Source organism: Meles meles, chromosome 16 (genome assembly GCF_922984935.1).
Source record: "Meles meles chromosome 16, mMelMel3.1 paternal haplotype, whole genome shotgun sequence".
Lineage (NCBI taxonomy): Eukaryota > Metazoa > Chordata > Mammalia > Carnivora > Mustelidae > Meles > Meles meles.
This window is the reverse complement of record NC_060081.1, coordinates 60,794,780-60,808,143: the sequence shown is the minus strand read 5'-3', so window position 1 is coordinate 60,808,143 and position 13,364 is coordinate 60,794,780. Positions and strand designations below refer to the sequence as shown.

General features: G+C 57.0%; 1 protein-coding gene across 2 annotated transcripts in view; it reads left to right on the top strand.

Moving 5' to 3' along the window:
• Positions 1–5,689: 5,689 nt before the first annotated feature.
• SOGA1 (suppressor of glucose, autophagy associated 1) overlaps positions 5,690–13,364 on the top strand; it is a 66,364-nt gene continuing 58,689 nt past the window's right edge. The window contains exon 1 of one of the 2 annotated variants that reach the window (XM_045980367.1): positions 5,690–6,364. In XM_045980367.1, the coding sequence (XP_045836323.1) occupies positions 5,690–6,364 (675 nt within the window). The remainder of the gene's footprint in view (positions 6,365–13,364) is intronic. The other variant, XM_045980368.1, reaches the window with a different exon arrangement.

Below are 13,364 nucleotides of genomic sequence, written 5' to 3'. Positions count from 1 at the left end.
TGGGCTTTGCGTTGAGGACCTGAGTCCCTACATAGGCTGCCCAAGGCTAGGTCTCTTGGAGCAATGCCCCCTCCAGGAAGGGTGGGATGCAGAAAAGACTTGTATTATGGGGAAAACAGGCAAATGAAGGGCCCTGTTGCCATCCCAAACACCGCTGTTGCACTATGTATTTAAACTGTAAATGGTCAGGGGTCACACGTTTGGCTCTCTGAGCCCTCCTGGCCCTTCTCCCGAACCTTATTTCCCCTAGGCTTAATACCTGACCCACTGGGCCCTTTGAGAAGCCAGTGAGATTTGCCTTGCTGTCCCATTCTTTGTCTTGTGTCCAGGAAAATCCAGAATGTGACCTGTCAGGACCACCCATTGCCAATAATAGGTCCCCGAAAGCTCCCATGATGGGATCCTAGGCGCCAGAGTGCCAGACATCCCAGCTCTGCCTCAGAGCTTGCGTTCTCCTTTCTTCTCCAGACCACACGCCGCCTCTCTCAGAACACCAGTATTATTGCCAGGAAACAGTCTGAGTGTCCAATAAAATGGGGAAAGGTTAAGTGACCCTTGGAACATCCACTCTGTGGATTATTTCTAAGTATTAAAAGTGATGTTTGCAAAGAGTTTATAAATGCACGGGGAAATGCCTCTGCTGCTCTGGTGAGTGAGAAAAGGCAGGACATAAAATCCTATGTGCTGCATGGTTTCAGCTATGGGAAGTACACTTGGCTAGAGTCCTTTCTAGAAAATACTCCATGCTTGCTGGGACGACTGGCTTCACCTCCTCACACGTCCTGGGAAATCTGGTTTCTGTTCTCTGAGAACTGAGGTCTTTGTACTCCTTGGTTTCCTCACTCTCACCGGGTGATTTTATTCTCCACTGAGAAAACAGAAGCCATCATCTGTCACCCCTCACCCACCTGACAGAAGCCCCTGCATCTCATTCAAGTCTTCCATCCTTTCTCCAGGACAGTGGAGGTAAGGGCCCTGCTCATTTCAAAAGCCAAGCCCCCATTCCTCTATCCGTCTGTCCCTCTGCTCTCTCTCTCTCTCCATGTGACAGTCCCCTCCCCAAATGCTCCATTCCTCTTCTTCCTGCACTCCACCTCTATGTCCTGTTCACGTGTCAGTCCACTCCCTTTGGCTTCTGTCCCCACCACCCTACCTCCCCACCTACTCAGTGAGGCCTCCCTGACTATATTATACTTAAAGCAGGTTCTCCTACTAATTCCTCTAATTTTCCCACAGCCAGTGGTTTGTTTCTACTATGAGTACAATGAAAAGAAAAAATCTTTAGTTTTTAAAAAAAAATCACCTCCTCTTTGAAGCCTTCCTGGATTTAGTTGTTCTTCTGTTTTCACCATATTGGTCAATTTAGTGGCTTGAATGGGAGAAAATACACTGCTTTTCCACTGGGTCACCGACATCATTTCTTATAATCTGATATCTAATTCTTATAATCATTTGATGCTTCATTCCTTCTTGGGTAGAGCTTCATGCAGCATACACTGTGTGCCTGAGCTGAACACAACAATTAGCGCAGCACAACAGACTCTGAAACTGGATGACCCTGGGTTCTAATCGGTCTCAGCTCTGCCACTTCCAAGCTGTGTGACCTTGGACATACATTCCAGTTATCCACTGCCGTGTAACAAACTACCCCAATACCTAGCGGCTTAGAACAACAATATTTATTTTGCAGTTTGGGACAGCTCATTTCTGCTCTACTTGGCATCCGCTGGGACAATGCCAAGGCTGGAGTCTGAATCCTCTGAAGGTCCACTTTCTCACATGTCTGGGGGTTAGCGGGGACCAGAACTGCCGTTGTTGGCTGGAACACCTTCACCAACCTCTCCAGGAGGCCTTGGCTTCCTCCCAACATGGTGTCTGGATTCCAAGATGAGTGGATTAATAGAGAGAGCTCGTGAGCGCACGAGAGAGCGCTGAAAAGCTTTTTTTTTTTTTTTTTTAAGATTTTATTTATTTATTTGACAGAGATCACAAGTAAGCAGAGGGGCAGAGAGAGAGGAAGGGAAGCAGGCTCCCTGCTAAGCAGACAGCCTGATGCAGGGCTCAATCCCAGGACCCTGAGATCATGACCTGAGCTGAAGGCAGAGGCTTTAACCCACTGAGCCACCCAGGCGCCCCATAAAATATTTTAGTTTTTTGAGAGAGAGTGAGGACAAGCCCGTGTGCAAGAGTAGAGAGAGTGGCAGGCAGAGGAAGAAGCAGGTTCCCTCCTGAGCAAGGAGCCCATGGCAGGACTCAATCCTAGGACCCTGGGATCACAACCTGAGCTGAAGGCAGACCTTGAATTGAAGGCAGAGGCTTAACCCACTGAGCCACCCAGGCACCACTGAAGAGCTTTTTATGAGCTAGCCTGGGAAGTCACAGCATCACTTTTGCCACTGTCTGTTGGTGGAGGCAGTCACAAAGGCCTACTGAGGTTCAAAGGGAGGGGATATAGATTCTGTCCCTCAACGGGAAGAGTGTCAATGCCACACTCTAAAAAGAATGACTGGGATGAGCTATATATTGTTGTACCTCTCTTTGGAAAATACAGTCAAGTACAAGGGGCTCCTAAGCTTGGGCATCTGGGTGGCCCTGTTGGTGAAGCGTCTGCCTTCAGCTTAGGTCATGATCCCAGGGTCCTGGAAACGAGCCCCGCATCAGGTGCCCTGCTCAGCGGAGAGCCTGCTTCTCTCTCTCCTCATGCTCCCCCTGCTTGTGTGTGCGTGCGTGCTCTCTCTCTGTCAATAAATGAATTAAACTAAAGAAAAGAAAGAAGCTCCTAAGCTTTCCGAGATCCTCTACCGGAGGGTTGAGCACAGAGCCTAGCCTAAGTGAGTGCCCAAGGGTCAGGAAGCTGCAGACAGTCTCCCTGTCTGCGTGTAACCAATTCTAAACTCCCAGCAAATCTCATTCCTTCTGTAGTTTCCCTGGTCTGAACTGAGCCTGAGTCTAGACCCCCCCTGCCTATCACCCACACCCCCAACCTTGGACCCCACCGCACCAGGGTCTTGCTGCTCTCCTGGGGCTACACTGTAGATTCATGGCTCCCCCAACCCAAAGACCCTCAGAGCAGGAAGAGCCCTCAGACTCCCCCCACTCTGGGCCATGACTGTTGGGACCCAGGCAGAATGTACAGTAAAGCCAGGACTCACGCCCAGGTCCAAGTGGGAAGATTGAAGTCACTGTACTCTCAGGACCACCAGTGTGGCCATGGGTTTGTTAGGAATGGCTGAGCTGGCCTGGATTGGCATGTCCCCTGCCTGGATTCACACCATCCGGCCTCTCCAAGCCCACAGTCTGCATAGAGGAGAACTGAAACACAGAGAAGGTAAACCATTTCTGAGAACTCACTAGCATTCTCTGTACCAGTCTACAAGAAATGGGGACATGAGAGCTGGAAGGACCCTGTCATCTGCTACATCGGACTAAACCAGGTGGGGACTCGGGGGCACAGGAGGTGGGAAGGCTTGCTCTGGTCCTTGCCCCCATGCCACACAAACCTACTTCATTTTTTTAAAAAGGATTTTTTAAATTTATTTGATAGAGAAATCACAAGCAGGCAGAGCAGTAGGCAGAGAGAGGGGGAAGCAGACTCCCCGCTGAGCAGAGCCCGATGCAGTGATAGATCCCAGGACCGTGGGATATGACCTGAGCCAAAAGCAGAGGCTTAACCCACTGAGCCACCCAGGCGCCCCAACTCTATCTTATTTGTAGTCAATCTGCGGTGGCCCATCTCCTTCCTATACTGGATGCTCCACGAGGTCAGGAAGGCACTGTGACAAGTCCACTCATTGTCCTACCTGGTGCCTCTGGACTAGGGGAGTGGATTGTTGGGGGAACAGGGGAGCTGTGCTATGTCAGGATGGGGTGGGAATGGCCCGAAAGAAGGCTTTGCGGAGAACTTGCTAAGTGGCCCTGCTCCACAGGGCTCTGTGGGGGCGCCTGGAGGAAAATTCTGAGGGTGGAAGGGCGCTCACACACCTGGACACACCTAGATCAGGACGAAGCCATGTCTCAGGTGAGAAGGCACACCCCAGGATTCTCTGCTGCGAGAGAGGTGGGAAAGACACGAAGAAGCAGACCTGGTGTCAACCGATTGTCAAGGGCAGGAGGAAGAGAAGAAACAGGACTGGGGGCGGAGCAGAGGAGGAAGGAGAAAAGGGTCCGGTGGATGAAAAGGGGAGGGGCAGGAACGGGGCGGGGTGGGGGAGAGAAGCAGGTGCAGAAGGATAAACATAACCTTGCAGCTCTCCCCAGGGGGCAACGTGGTGCCACGCTGAGGATGGGTCCCCACCCGTGGAGCAGCCAAAGGACTTAAAGCCGGGTCTGCATGGTGGTGGCTAGGTGACGGGGAGGAGAGCAGCAACAGGGAGCGGGGGAGGGGACGGAGGAAGGGAAGGTGTGACAGACACGTGAAAATCCACAGCAGAGCCAGAAGCACAGCCCTGCAAGGAGAGAACCGTAACCCACCAGAGCCAGGGCTCTGGGCAGTCTGGGGTTGCTCGGGGGACGGAACGTGTGGGGATCAGGACAATTGTCTTTAGTCTGTGCCAGCCCCCTCCGAGGGTCAGAATCTACTCCCAAAGCATCGCCGGTCTGACACCTCATAATGGGCCACCCCCATTTTAACTATGCAGAGCCTGAAACCGGGTTGGGGTTGGAGGGAGTATGCCAGAGATCCCAGCCTGCCAAGGTGTGCAGAACTGGGCATGCACCTTGGGCTCCACGGTCCCTACGCCTGTGAGAGGGAGGCCGAGCTAGCTGAACCAGAGATGACGCCATGGAGGTGTGAGGTTTGGGCTCCACCCCCTCCCGGCCATTGACTTTGGGCTAATCGCGCACCTTCCCTCGGCTTCAGTTTACGCATCTGTACTATGGGATAATTGGTCTTGCTTTGCAAGGTTAAGGGGGGCGGAGTTTGCGCACGCTCCGCACGACCGCGAGGGGCGAGGCGCCGGCGGTGTATATGGATGCTGGCTCCTGCGATCTGAGGTCGGCTCGGCCTCTGCCTCCGAGTCCCCTCGCTCGGCGCTCCCGCGGCCCCTGCCCGGACGCTGGGCGCAGGGGAGCGTCCGCTGGGTGCGTTCCGCTGGCGGGCAGGGAAGGGGGCGGCGGCGGAGCGGAGGAGGAGAGAGCCGGGGCCGCGGCAGCCCCGGCCTGCCTGACCCTCGAGGGGGTCGCTGTTGCCTCGCAGATCCTTCCCTCGCTCGCCGCCTGTGTCCCTCCCTGCCGCTCCCGCCGCGTCCGCCTTTTGTTCGCGGAGCCGCGCGCCCCCGAGCCGAGGCGGCGGGGCGGGGAGCTGGCGGGGCTGCGCGGGGGGCGGGCCGCGCCGGGCGGAGCCGGGGCCCGGGCCGCAGTCGGACTCGGAGCCCGGGGGAGCGACCGGCGCTCAGGCAGCCGAGGCCCGGGCGCGCTCCGGGGGCGCGGCGAGGCCGAGGGGGCGGGCGCCGGGCGGAGCCGCAGCCGCAGCCGGGGCGCCTGGAGGCGGTCGGGCCGCTCTCTCCGAGCCCAGGGCAGCGGAGAGCCTGTGCGGCGGGGGTCCGGGCCGGAGCGCAGTCCCGCGGCTGAGGTGGGCCGAGAGGAGCAGCAGCCGGAGCGGCCGGAGCGGCGCCGGGACCCTCCCCAGGGGCGCGGAGGCCGGGCGGGCCCGGGCCATGCGCACCGCTCGTTGAGGCCGAGTGAGGCCGCGATGGAGGTGCCGGCGGGGGAGCCCCCAGCCCGGGGCTGCGGTCCCCCGCCCGTGCCCGCCCCGGAGAGGAAGAAGAGCCACCGCGCACCGTCGCCGGCCCGGCCCAAGGACGTGGCCGGCTGGTCTCTGGCCAAGGGCCGCCGCGGCCCAGGCCCGGGTGCCGCTGCCGCCTGCAGCGCCGCGTCCTCCGCGCGGCCGGACAAGAAGGGGCGCGCGGTGGCGCCCGGGGCGCGGAGCGCGGGGACGCGGGTGGCCGGGGTCCGCACCGGGGTTCGTGCCAAGGGCCGCCCGCGCCCCGGCACCGGGCCGCGACCGCCACCCCCGCCGCCCAGCCTCACCGACAGCAGCTCGGAGGTGTCGGACTGTGCGTCGGAGGAGGCCCGCTTGCTGGGCCTGGAGCTGGCGCTGAGCAGCGACGCCGAGTCGGCGGCCGGGGGCCAGGCGGGGGCCCGCACGGGGCAGCCTCCCCAGCCCGCGCCGCCCGCACAGCAGCCCCCGAGGCCGCCCGCCTCCCCCGATGAGCCGTCGGTGGCCGCGTCGTCGGTGGGTAGCAGCCGCCTGCCCCTCAGTGCCTCGCTCGCGTTCTCCGACCTCACCGAGGAGATGCTGGACTGCGGGCCCGGCGGCTTCGTGCGAGAGCTGGAGGAGCTGCGCTCGGAGAACGACTATCTCAAGGTGGGGGCGCCGATGGGGCAGCGGGAGGCGAGGGTTGTGGTGGCCCCAGGGGCCTGAGGCACTAGCCGGCTCACGGCGCCACGGAAGGAGCTGGGAAAGGGAGCCTAAATCCTCGGGGACCACCTTGGGGTCGACGTAGAGCTCCCACACATCCTGCCTCCCTTTTTATTTGGGAAACCGTCTCCCTGAAGAGGAACCCAGTTGAGGAGATGGGCCAGAGGGCCCTAAGGTTTTGGAGGGAGGGAGTCTGGAGAAAACTGCTTTGGAAGATGCCTAGCTGCATTACTTGGGATGGGGTGGGGGGAGTCAGTGAGGGTCTGGAGCCTGTCCTTCAGCTTCTTAAAATTCCCCCCTCGCCCCCCGCTAGGGGCCAGGCCTTTGGTGGCTCTCTTTTTGGGGGACACTTATTGGGGTGCACTTGTGCCAGGGAAACCTGTGGCTGTCCCCTGCCAAGGAGAGGCTGGAACACCGTGCTGAGTCTTCACCCAGGGCTTTCCTTGGTGCAGGCCTGTCCCCGCCTGCCTTTCAGGGCGGGTCCTGTTTGAAAGCATGACATCTGGGAACATCCCCTTGGCTAGCGTCCTACTTCCGCCCAGTGTAACGGTCCCACAGCCTGGAAGGATGATGTCGTGGGAGAACTGGTTCAGGGGCCGCTTCCTAAATCCCAGGATGTTGTCTTCTGTTCTCTTCTGCCCTGTGCACACAGCAGTCCCACCGGCGCCCCATGGCCAGGGCCCTTGTCCTTCCCGTGCTCACAGTGAGAGGAGGGAAGCTATCTGTCTGAAAGGGGCATTCCATTCCATCTGGGCATCTTGGGGACCTGATACCTTCCCCGGAGAGCAGACCTGTCTTGCATTCAACCTCTCGGGGGACATGAGCACCTACGGGGGACTGGCCAGTCTCTCCCTCCCCACTGCCTGGTCCCCAGCCCCTCCACAGGCAGCCCAGTGCTCACGTACTGGCGGTGGCTGGGGAGACTGATAGCTTCGTGGGCTCGCCTAGCACGGGCTGGGCATGGTTTTGGAAGAGGCCACAGTGCTACCTGTCACTCTTGTCCGTTGATGGCCTGGCACAGCACCCCAGAGTACCCTGGCTGAGAGCCCCAGAATTAACACCCTTCTGCTGCTTGATGTCTGCCTGACGGCACTTAGCTTTGCACTGTGGCTCTTCTGGCCAAGTAGGTTTCCCTCTCATGAGACTTTTGGGGTCTTGCTCAACTGTGTCTCTCCCTCCCTATTTTCCCCCAGAATCTCCTCTCCAGCATGCACTCGGGAAATGCTTGTACAATAAAAAGACAGAGTCTGTCTGAATCAGCATAATCCACCCCTTCAGCCTCTGATCTTACCCCAAGCTAGGTCTCAGCTTCCTCATCTGTTAAATGGGTGGGTGGGTCTTCCCAAAGGCCCCGTTCACGGCTGACAATTGATGGCTCAGTCAGTGCTCACAGTCTTCAGAAGCCCAGGGTGAGGAGAGGCCACGTGGAGGGGGTGGGTGGGAGGACAGAGACAAGCCAGAAAGAGGTCTGGCCCTGCCCTCTTGGTGCCCTGACTGCTTCTGGCCCTGGCTGCCGGAGCTGCTCTGAACTTAGACCTGGCCCACGCTCTTCATCCTGGCAAGGGAAGTGGGCCCTGGAGCTTTGCTTCAAAGTCTCCTTGTGCACCAACCCTTGTGGGCTCCTGTCCATTCCACGAAGTCATCGGGCAGAGCTTTGGAGTCCACCTGGGCCAGCGGTGACTGTTAAGATGGACAGTAGTCCCCAAAGGCTGGGGGTTGAGCCCAAGGTCTTCAGGGGCTGAGGCCCGGCTGTGCATCTCCCCCTGCCTGGGCTGGGGCTGAACCATATTTCTGTGTCCGTTCAGCCCTTCAGGCTTTACCATCAAGTCTCAGGAGGCCACGAGGGGATTTGGGGTCTAGCTTCTTGGCTGTGTGGTCTTGGGCAAGCGACTTTCTGTCTCAGTTTCCTCATTATAAAAAGGTCTGTCACGCTTCTTCCAACCTTAAGGGTTAAAGGAGATGGTGTGTGTAAGCACCACTGGAGTGCCTGGCGTGGAGTGAGCCTCAGATGAGGGCGGTTGTGATCACGGCTGCTCTCCAGCGGGTGGGGACACATTTCCACAGGCACCCGTCATGTTCTCTGTGGGTTCTCTGGGCGGCAGAATAGCCTCCTCCCCATCCGAAGCGGGCCTGACTCTTCTGGCCTCTCATTCATTCTTTCCCTATTTATTTAGCGCCAAGTGTGTACGGGGCCCTAGTGCAGATCCGAGATAACAGCCATGGACAGGGATGACGTGTCTACATTCACGGAGCTCTGGGTCTAGTGGGGGAGACTGGGATTTAACAATAGCAGTCCAGTAAATCACAGCACAGATCAGGATAAGAGTGAAGAACGACAGTGTGTGCGGAGAGAGCACGCAGGTAGGGCTGGGGGCGTTCAGGGAGGCCACGGCCTGGAGGATGACACGCAGCCAGCCCATTAGAAGCTGGACTAAGAACATTCCAGAGGCTGAGGGAAGTGGGAAAAAGCGTGTTGATTTTGAAGGACAGCATGGAGACTGGAGAGAGGAAGGAGGTTGGATGGAGAGGTGAGCTGGGCCAGACCATGTGGTTCTCACTGTGTGCACTCGGGTGGGTCCCTGAACTTGTCTAGAGCTTTGTTTGACTCAGCCACCACATCTCATAGAGGTAAGGTGAGAGTCTAGAGGCTGGGGATGTGGACCGTAAGCATAGGGGCTGTTTTGTTCACAGGAGGTGTTTTATTCATTCTACCAATGGGTAAACTGTGGCCAGAGAGAGGAAGGGACTTGCCTGGGTCCCTGAGCCGGATCTCCCAACAGCCAGGGCTTGGAGTAAGAGTGTATTACACTCTTTTTTTTTTTTCTTAAGATTTTTTATTTAATTATTTGGCAGAGAGCACAAGTAGGCAGAGGGGCAGGTAGAGACTGAGAGGGAAGCAGACTCCCTGCTGAGCAGAGAGCCTGATGTGGGCCTGGGATCATGACCTGAGCCAAAGGCAGAGGCTTTAACCCACTGAGCCACCCAGGCGCCCCAAGAGTGTATTACACTCTTGACGTGTTTCCTGCCCCTCTGGGCCTCTTTGCTTCCCAGATGCAGATAGTGAATTACCAGGAGAAGGACTCCAGATCCCCAGTATGTCCCCTGTAGGTTTCGTGCCTCCCGGATTGAGTCTCAAGTCCGGTGGGGCTCTGCTTGGGCTCACCTCCCAGGCGTGGGGGCCCTGGAGCTGTCAGCTGGGGAAAGAAGGCCTCACGGGCGGTGGCAGATCTCCTGTTGCATGAGGCCTGCTCAGGGGCCCAAGTGGGGAAGGAGTGAATGGGGCAGCTGCCTCCCAGTCAGAGAGAGGAGCTGCTGCAGAGAAGGGAGTGAGCTCGCTGTCACTTGAGCTGTTCAAACAAAGGCTGGATGACCTTGCACATTTGGACTGAGATCTGGGGTTTGTTGAAAGCAGCTTGTAAACTGTACAAAATGTTGGTGGTTGTGATTAGAGGGAACATTCAGAGAGAGATTTATGTGGTGGCTACAGCCGAGCTGCCTGACCTCAGGATCCCTTCCGACCAAGGAAGCCTGGAGATGATGAACTTTTGAGGTTCCAGGATTCGAAGATGTAGCTTTAGCTGCAGAGCAGACACGTCGACTGCATTTGACCTTCAAAGCCCTGGTGGCCTGAGCTCTTCCAGCTCCCCATCACCGCTAACCGTTACATGCCCTGTGGTGAGGACATGCAGGAAACCCATCGGAGTGTGGATGGAAGAATCTGAAAATTGGGCCCTAAAGACCCGACTTTGACACCCGACTCTCCATTTACTGTGTGGCCATGAGCAAGTCACTTGGCCTCTCTGAGCTCCTTTTTTCCTTTTCTCCTTTAATGAAGATGATGGAACATACCTGGGCAGCTTCATAAGATCATTTTCAGGAGTCAGGGAGGTATGAATAGACAAGAGAACATTCTAGAAGCAGTGAAATCCACATCTTTTGGGGGAATTGTTGTCATTGTCAGCCCACGAGCATATAGGATGTCTGTGTCTTCATTCTTGGGGAAGCGGGGAGAAGCCAGGAAGGTGAATCCCTGCAGCTCTGGGGTGGTAATAAATCAGGAGCTGCTTCAGGGAGGACAGGAAGGTGTGATCAGATTCCATGCTGGGTCGCCCCTCCCTTCCCCCCCCCCCCCCCCCCCCCCGCCAACCTCCCCACTACCCCCTGTCTCCTCAGAGGTTCTAGGTGTGAGTGTTTGAAGTACAGATGTCAACCCAGGAGGGCCCAGAGGAAGCATCTAATCTGTGCCCGTTCTCACTTACAGTAGGGTAAAAGGAAGCCCCAGGTCAAGCCAGGATTCCAGACCTCTGCGTCCCGTGCTTTCTGCAGCATGAGTGGAGCCGTGAGCTTTGTGCTGCTAACAGTGCATCTCATCTGGGACACAGCCTGCTGAAAGGAATCCTGTTGTGTGGTGGGCTCTAGGCTAAGACTTGTGGGGAACAAGTGAGGGGAACGAATCCCGGGACCTGAGGCTGGGGCCTGCAGGCGGGGGAGAGGGACGTGTGCATGCATGCCTGCATGTAAATGTACCCTGCATTGGTGTGGCATGTGATTGGATGAAGGGAATCTGAGGTCCTGGAGGAAATGATGGGGTTTTGGATCCAGCCTGAAGGGTTAGTTCATGGTTAGGCTGGAGCCCAGGGTGCTGGAATGGGAGAGCCAGCCTGGGGACCCCCAGACCACTGATCCGTGGACTTGTGTGGCTCTGGGCTTATGAACGCTGTCCCCCATGGATTACTCCCAATGCCTCAGGCTCTGGGTTAAGTAAGCCCTTAGTCCTCACGGCAACACATGTTGAGGGTTCTGACATCAGATCTGTTGGGCAGATGAGGAAACCAAGAGGCTATGTAACATACCCACGATTGCACAGCTGATGTACTTGGGAACCTCTCTGGAAAACCCTAGGGAGCTCCCCTTGCCTCCTGGCTCTCTCACCCTCTCCCATGCAGGGGGTAGCCTGCGCCTCTGACTTTCACACAGCAGGGTTCTTGGCGTGGATTTGCTGGTTACATGCTGTGTGATGTTGGATGAGAGGCTCTGCCTCTCTGAGCCTCTGTCTCTTCTATAAAGTGGGAGATAAGCATGCCTCCCTCAGGGTCGTACCCTTTCCGCTGGGATGCACGGTGAACGTGAGTGCCTGTCCCTGTGGTCCCTTTCCCTTACCTGCTTCTTCAGGCATTCATTCACTCAACCCATATTCATTCATTCATTCATTCTTCATTTATTCACTCAACCCATGTTTTTTTTCCTTTCTTTTTTTCCCCCCACCCATATTTTCTGAGAGCCTCCTGGCTACCAGGCTGAGGGCCAGGTATCTGGCCCAGGAGCAAGTTGTGAAGTGCTTCTTAGCTCCCAGAGTGTGTCACTGGGTGGGGGCAGGGGTGGTCGTTATGGTCAGCAGAGTCCTGTCCAGTCCCTGCCCAGAATCCCAGCCCTCCCTGTGGTAGCTGAGAGGCAGCCTGGGAGAAGCTGCTCTGAGAGCTGGGTCTTTAAGAATCCTCAGCGGTCTGCCTGCGTTGGGGGGAGGAGGGCAGCTCCAGTGAGACGGAAAATGTGAGGCGGCTGCCGGGAGGCCTGGGGGGACCGTGGAGCTCCCAGGGCTCCCAGCATGCCTCGCAGAGGGGCTGGGCCGGTGTCCCTGGGCTCGCTCGCTCTCTCACACACAAACATACGTATTCAGAGCTCTCGCTCAGAGACCCACAGCCCTTCACACATGTGTCCCATAAACATCCGGTGACACACGTGTGTTGTTGGCTTCCAGAAGCGAACCTCAAGATCTAGTAGAGGGGATACACCCACTAAAGGACATAAACCCGTACAGATACCAAATCTGTCTCCTCACACCCACACACTAGGAGGCACAGCAGACACACCATCTAGGAGACCCCTGGCTCGGAAACACACACACAAACACACACACACGCATCTTACATACCTAGGCACACTTGGCTGTGTCCCAGATGGACACACAGCTTGAAGACACCCTCAGACGTCTCGGAAGTACACATACATATGCAGGCACACACACAAACCCACGCAGCCTCATTACACTCAGGCGCTGGCATCACGGAAATCCACAGATCTGCCGCTGCCAGGCGGGCCCAGACACAAGCTTGTCACCCGGATACTCGCCCTGTTCTTCCACAAAGAGAGCAGTGGAGGCCCTTGCACGCTTACCTGGGGCTCACCCACACGCCCAGGAGACACACAGGCACAAGACACATAGCTACAGATACATAAGCAGGGACATGAGCAGAGAGCACTCACTCATCAGGCCTGTGGCATTTGCCAAAGGAAACCAGAGACCCACAAACTGGGGTCCCCAGACACACGCGCACACACCCACACATATGCAGAGAGGCTGTGACATTTCATCCACACGGAAACACAGGAAATCCTGGTCCCTGTCCTCTGGAGTAAATGTGTACAAGCTCAGTATTCCACAGGCTGCTGGGAAGAGTGAGGAGTATGGCAGGGGCTTGACAACGTGTAACCTCCTGGTCTGGCAGGTCACTAAGTCAGGAGAAACTGCACCAAAGGCCCACAGGCCCCTGATGCCCTGCACTTGGGCCTGGGCCCAGTGGGCTGAAAGAAATGGAGCAATTGTCAGGCCTGCCCACAGGAGAAGCACGGCCAGGGCAACTCCCTTCTAATCTCCTTGGAATTTCCGGCTTGCCCTCATCTCCCTCCTCCTCCCCTCTCCCTTTGCTGGGGACTGTGGAGGGCCACGCTGCTCCTATCTATGAAGGGTGCCCATTCTTGCCTGGAAACAATGAAGGAGGCCAGAATAGAGGAGGTTGGAGGAGATGTGGGCACTCAGAAGAAGAGGGACCTGGAGGACTTCCTGGAGGAGGCGGCATTAGAGCTGTGGAGTTAGCTTGAGTGGCTGCCTTTGTGCCCAGCTGCTGGAATGGTGCTGGGCACATCATACCGACTCAGTCATGTGATT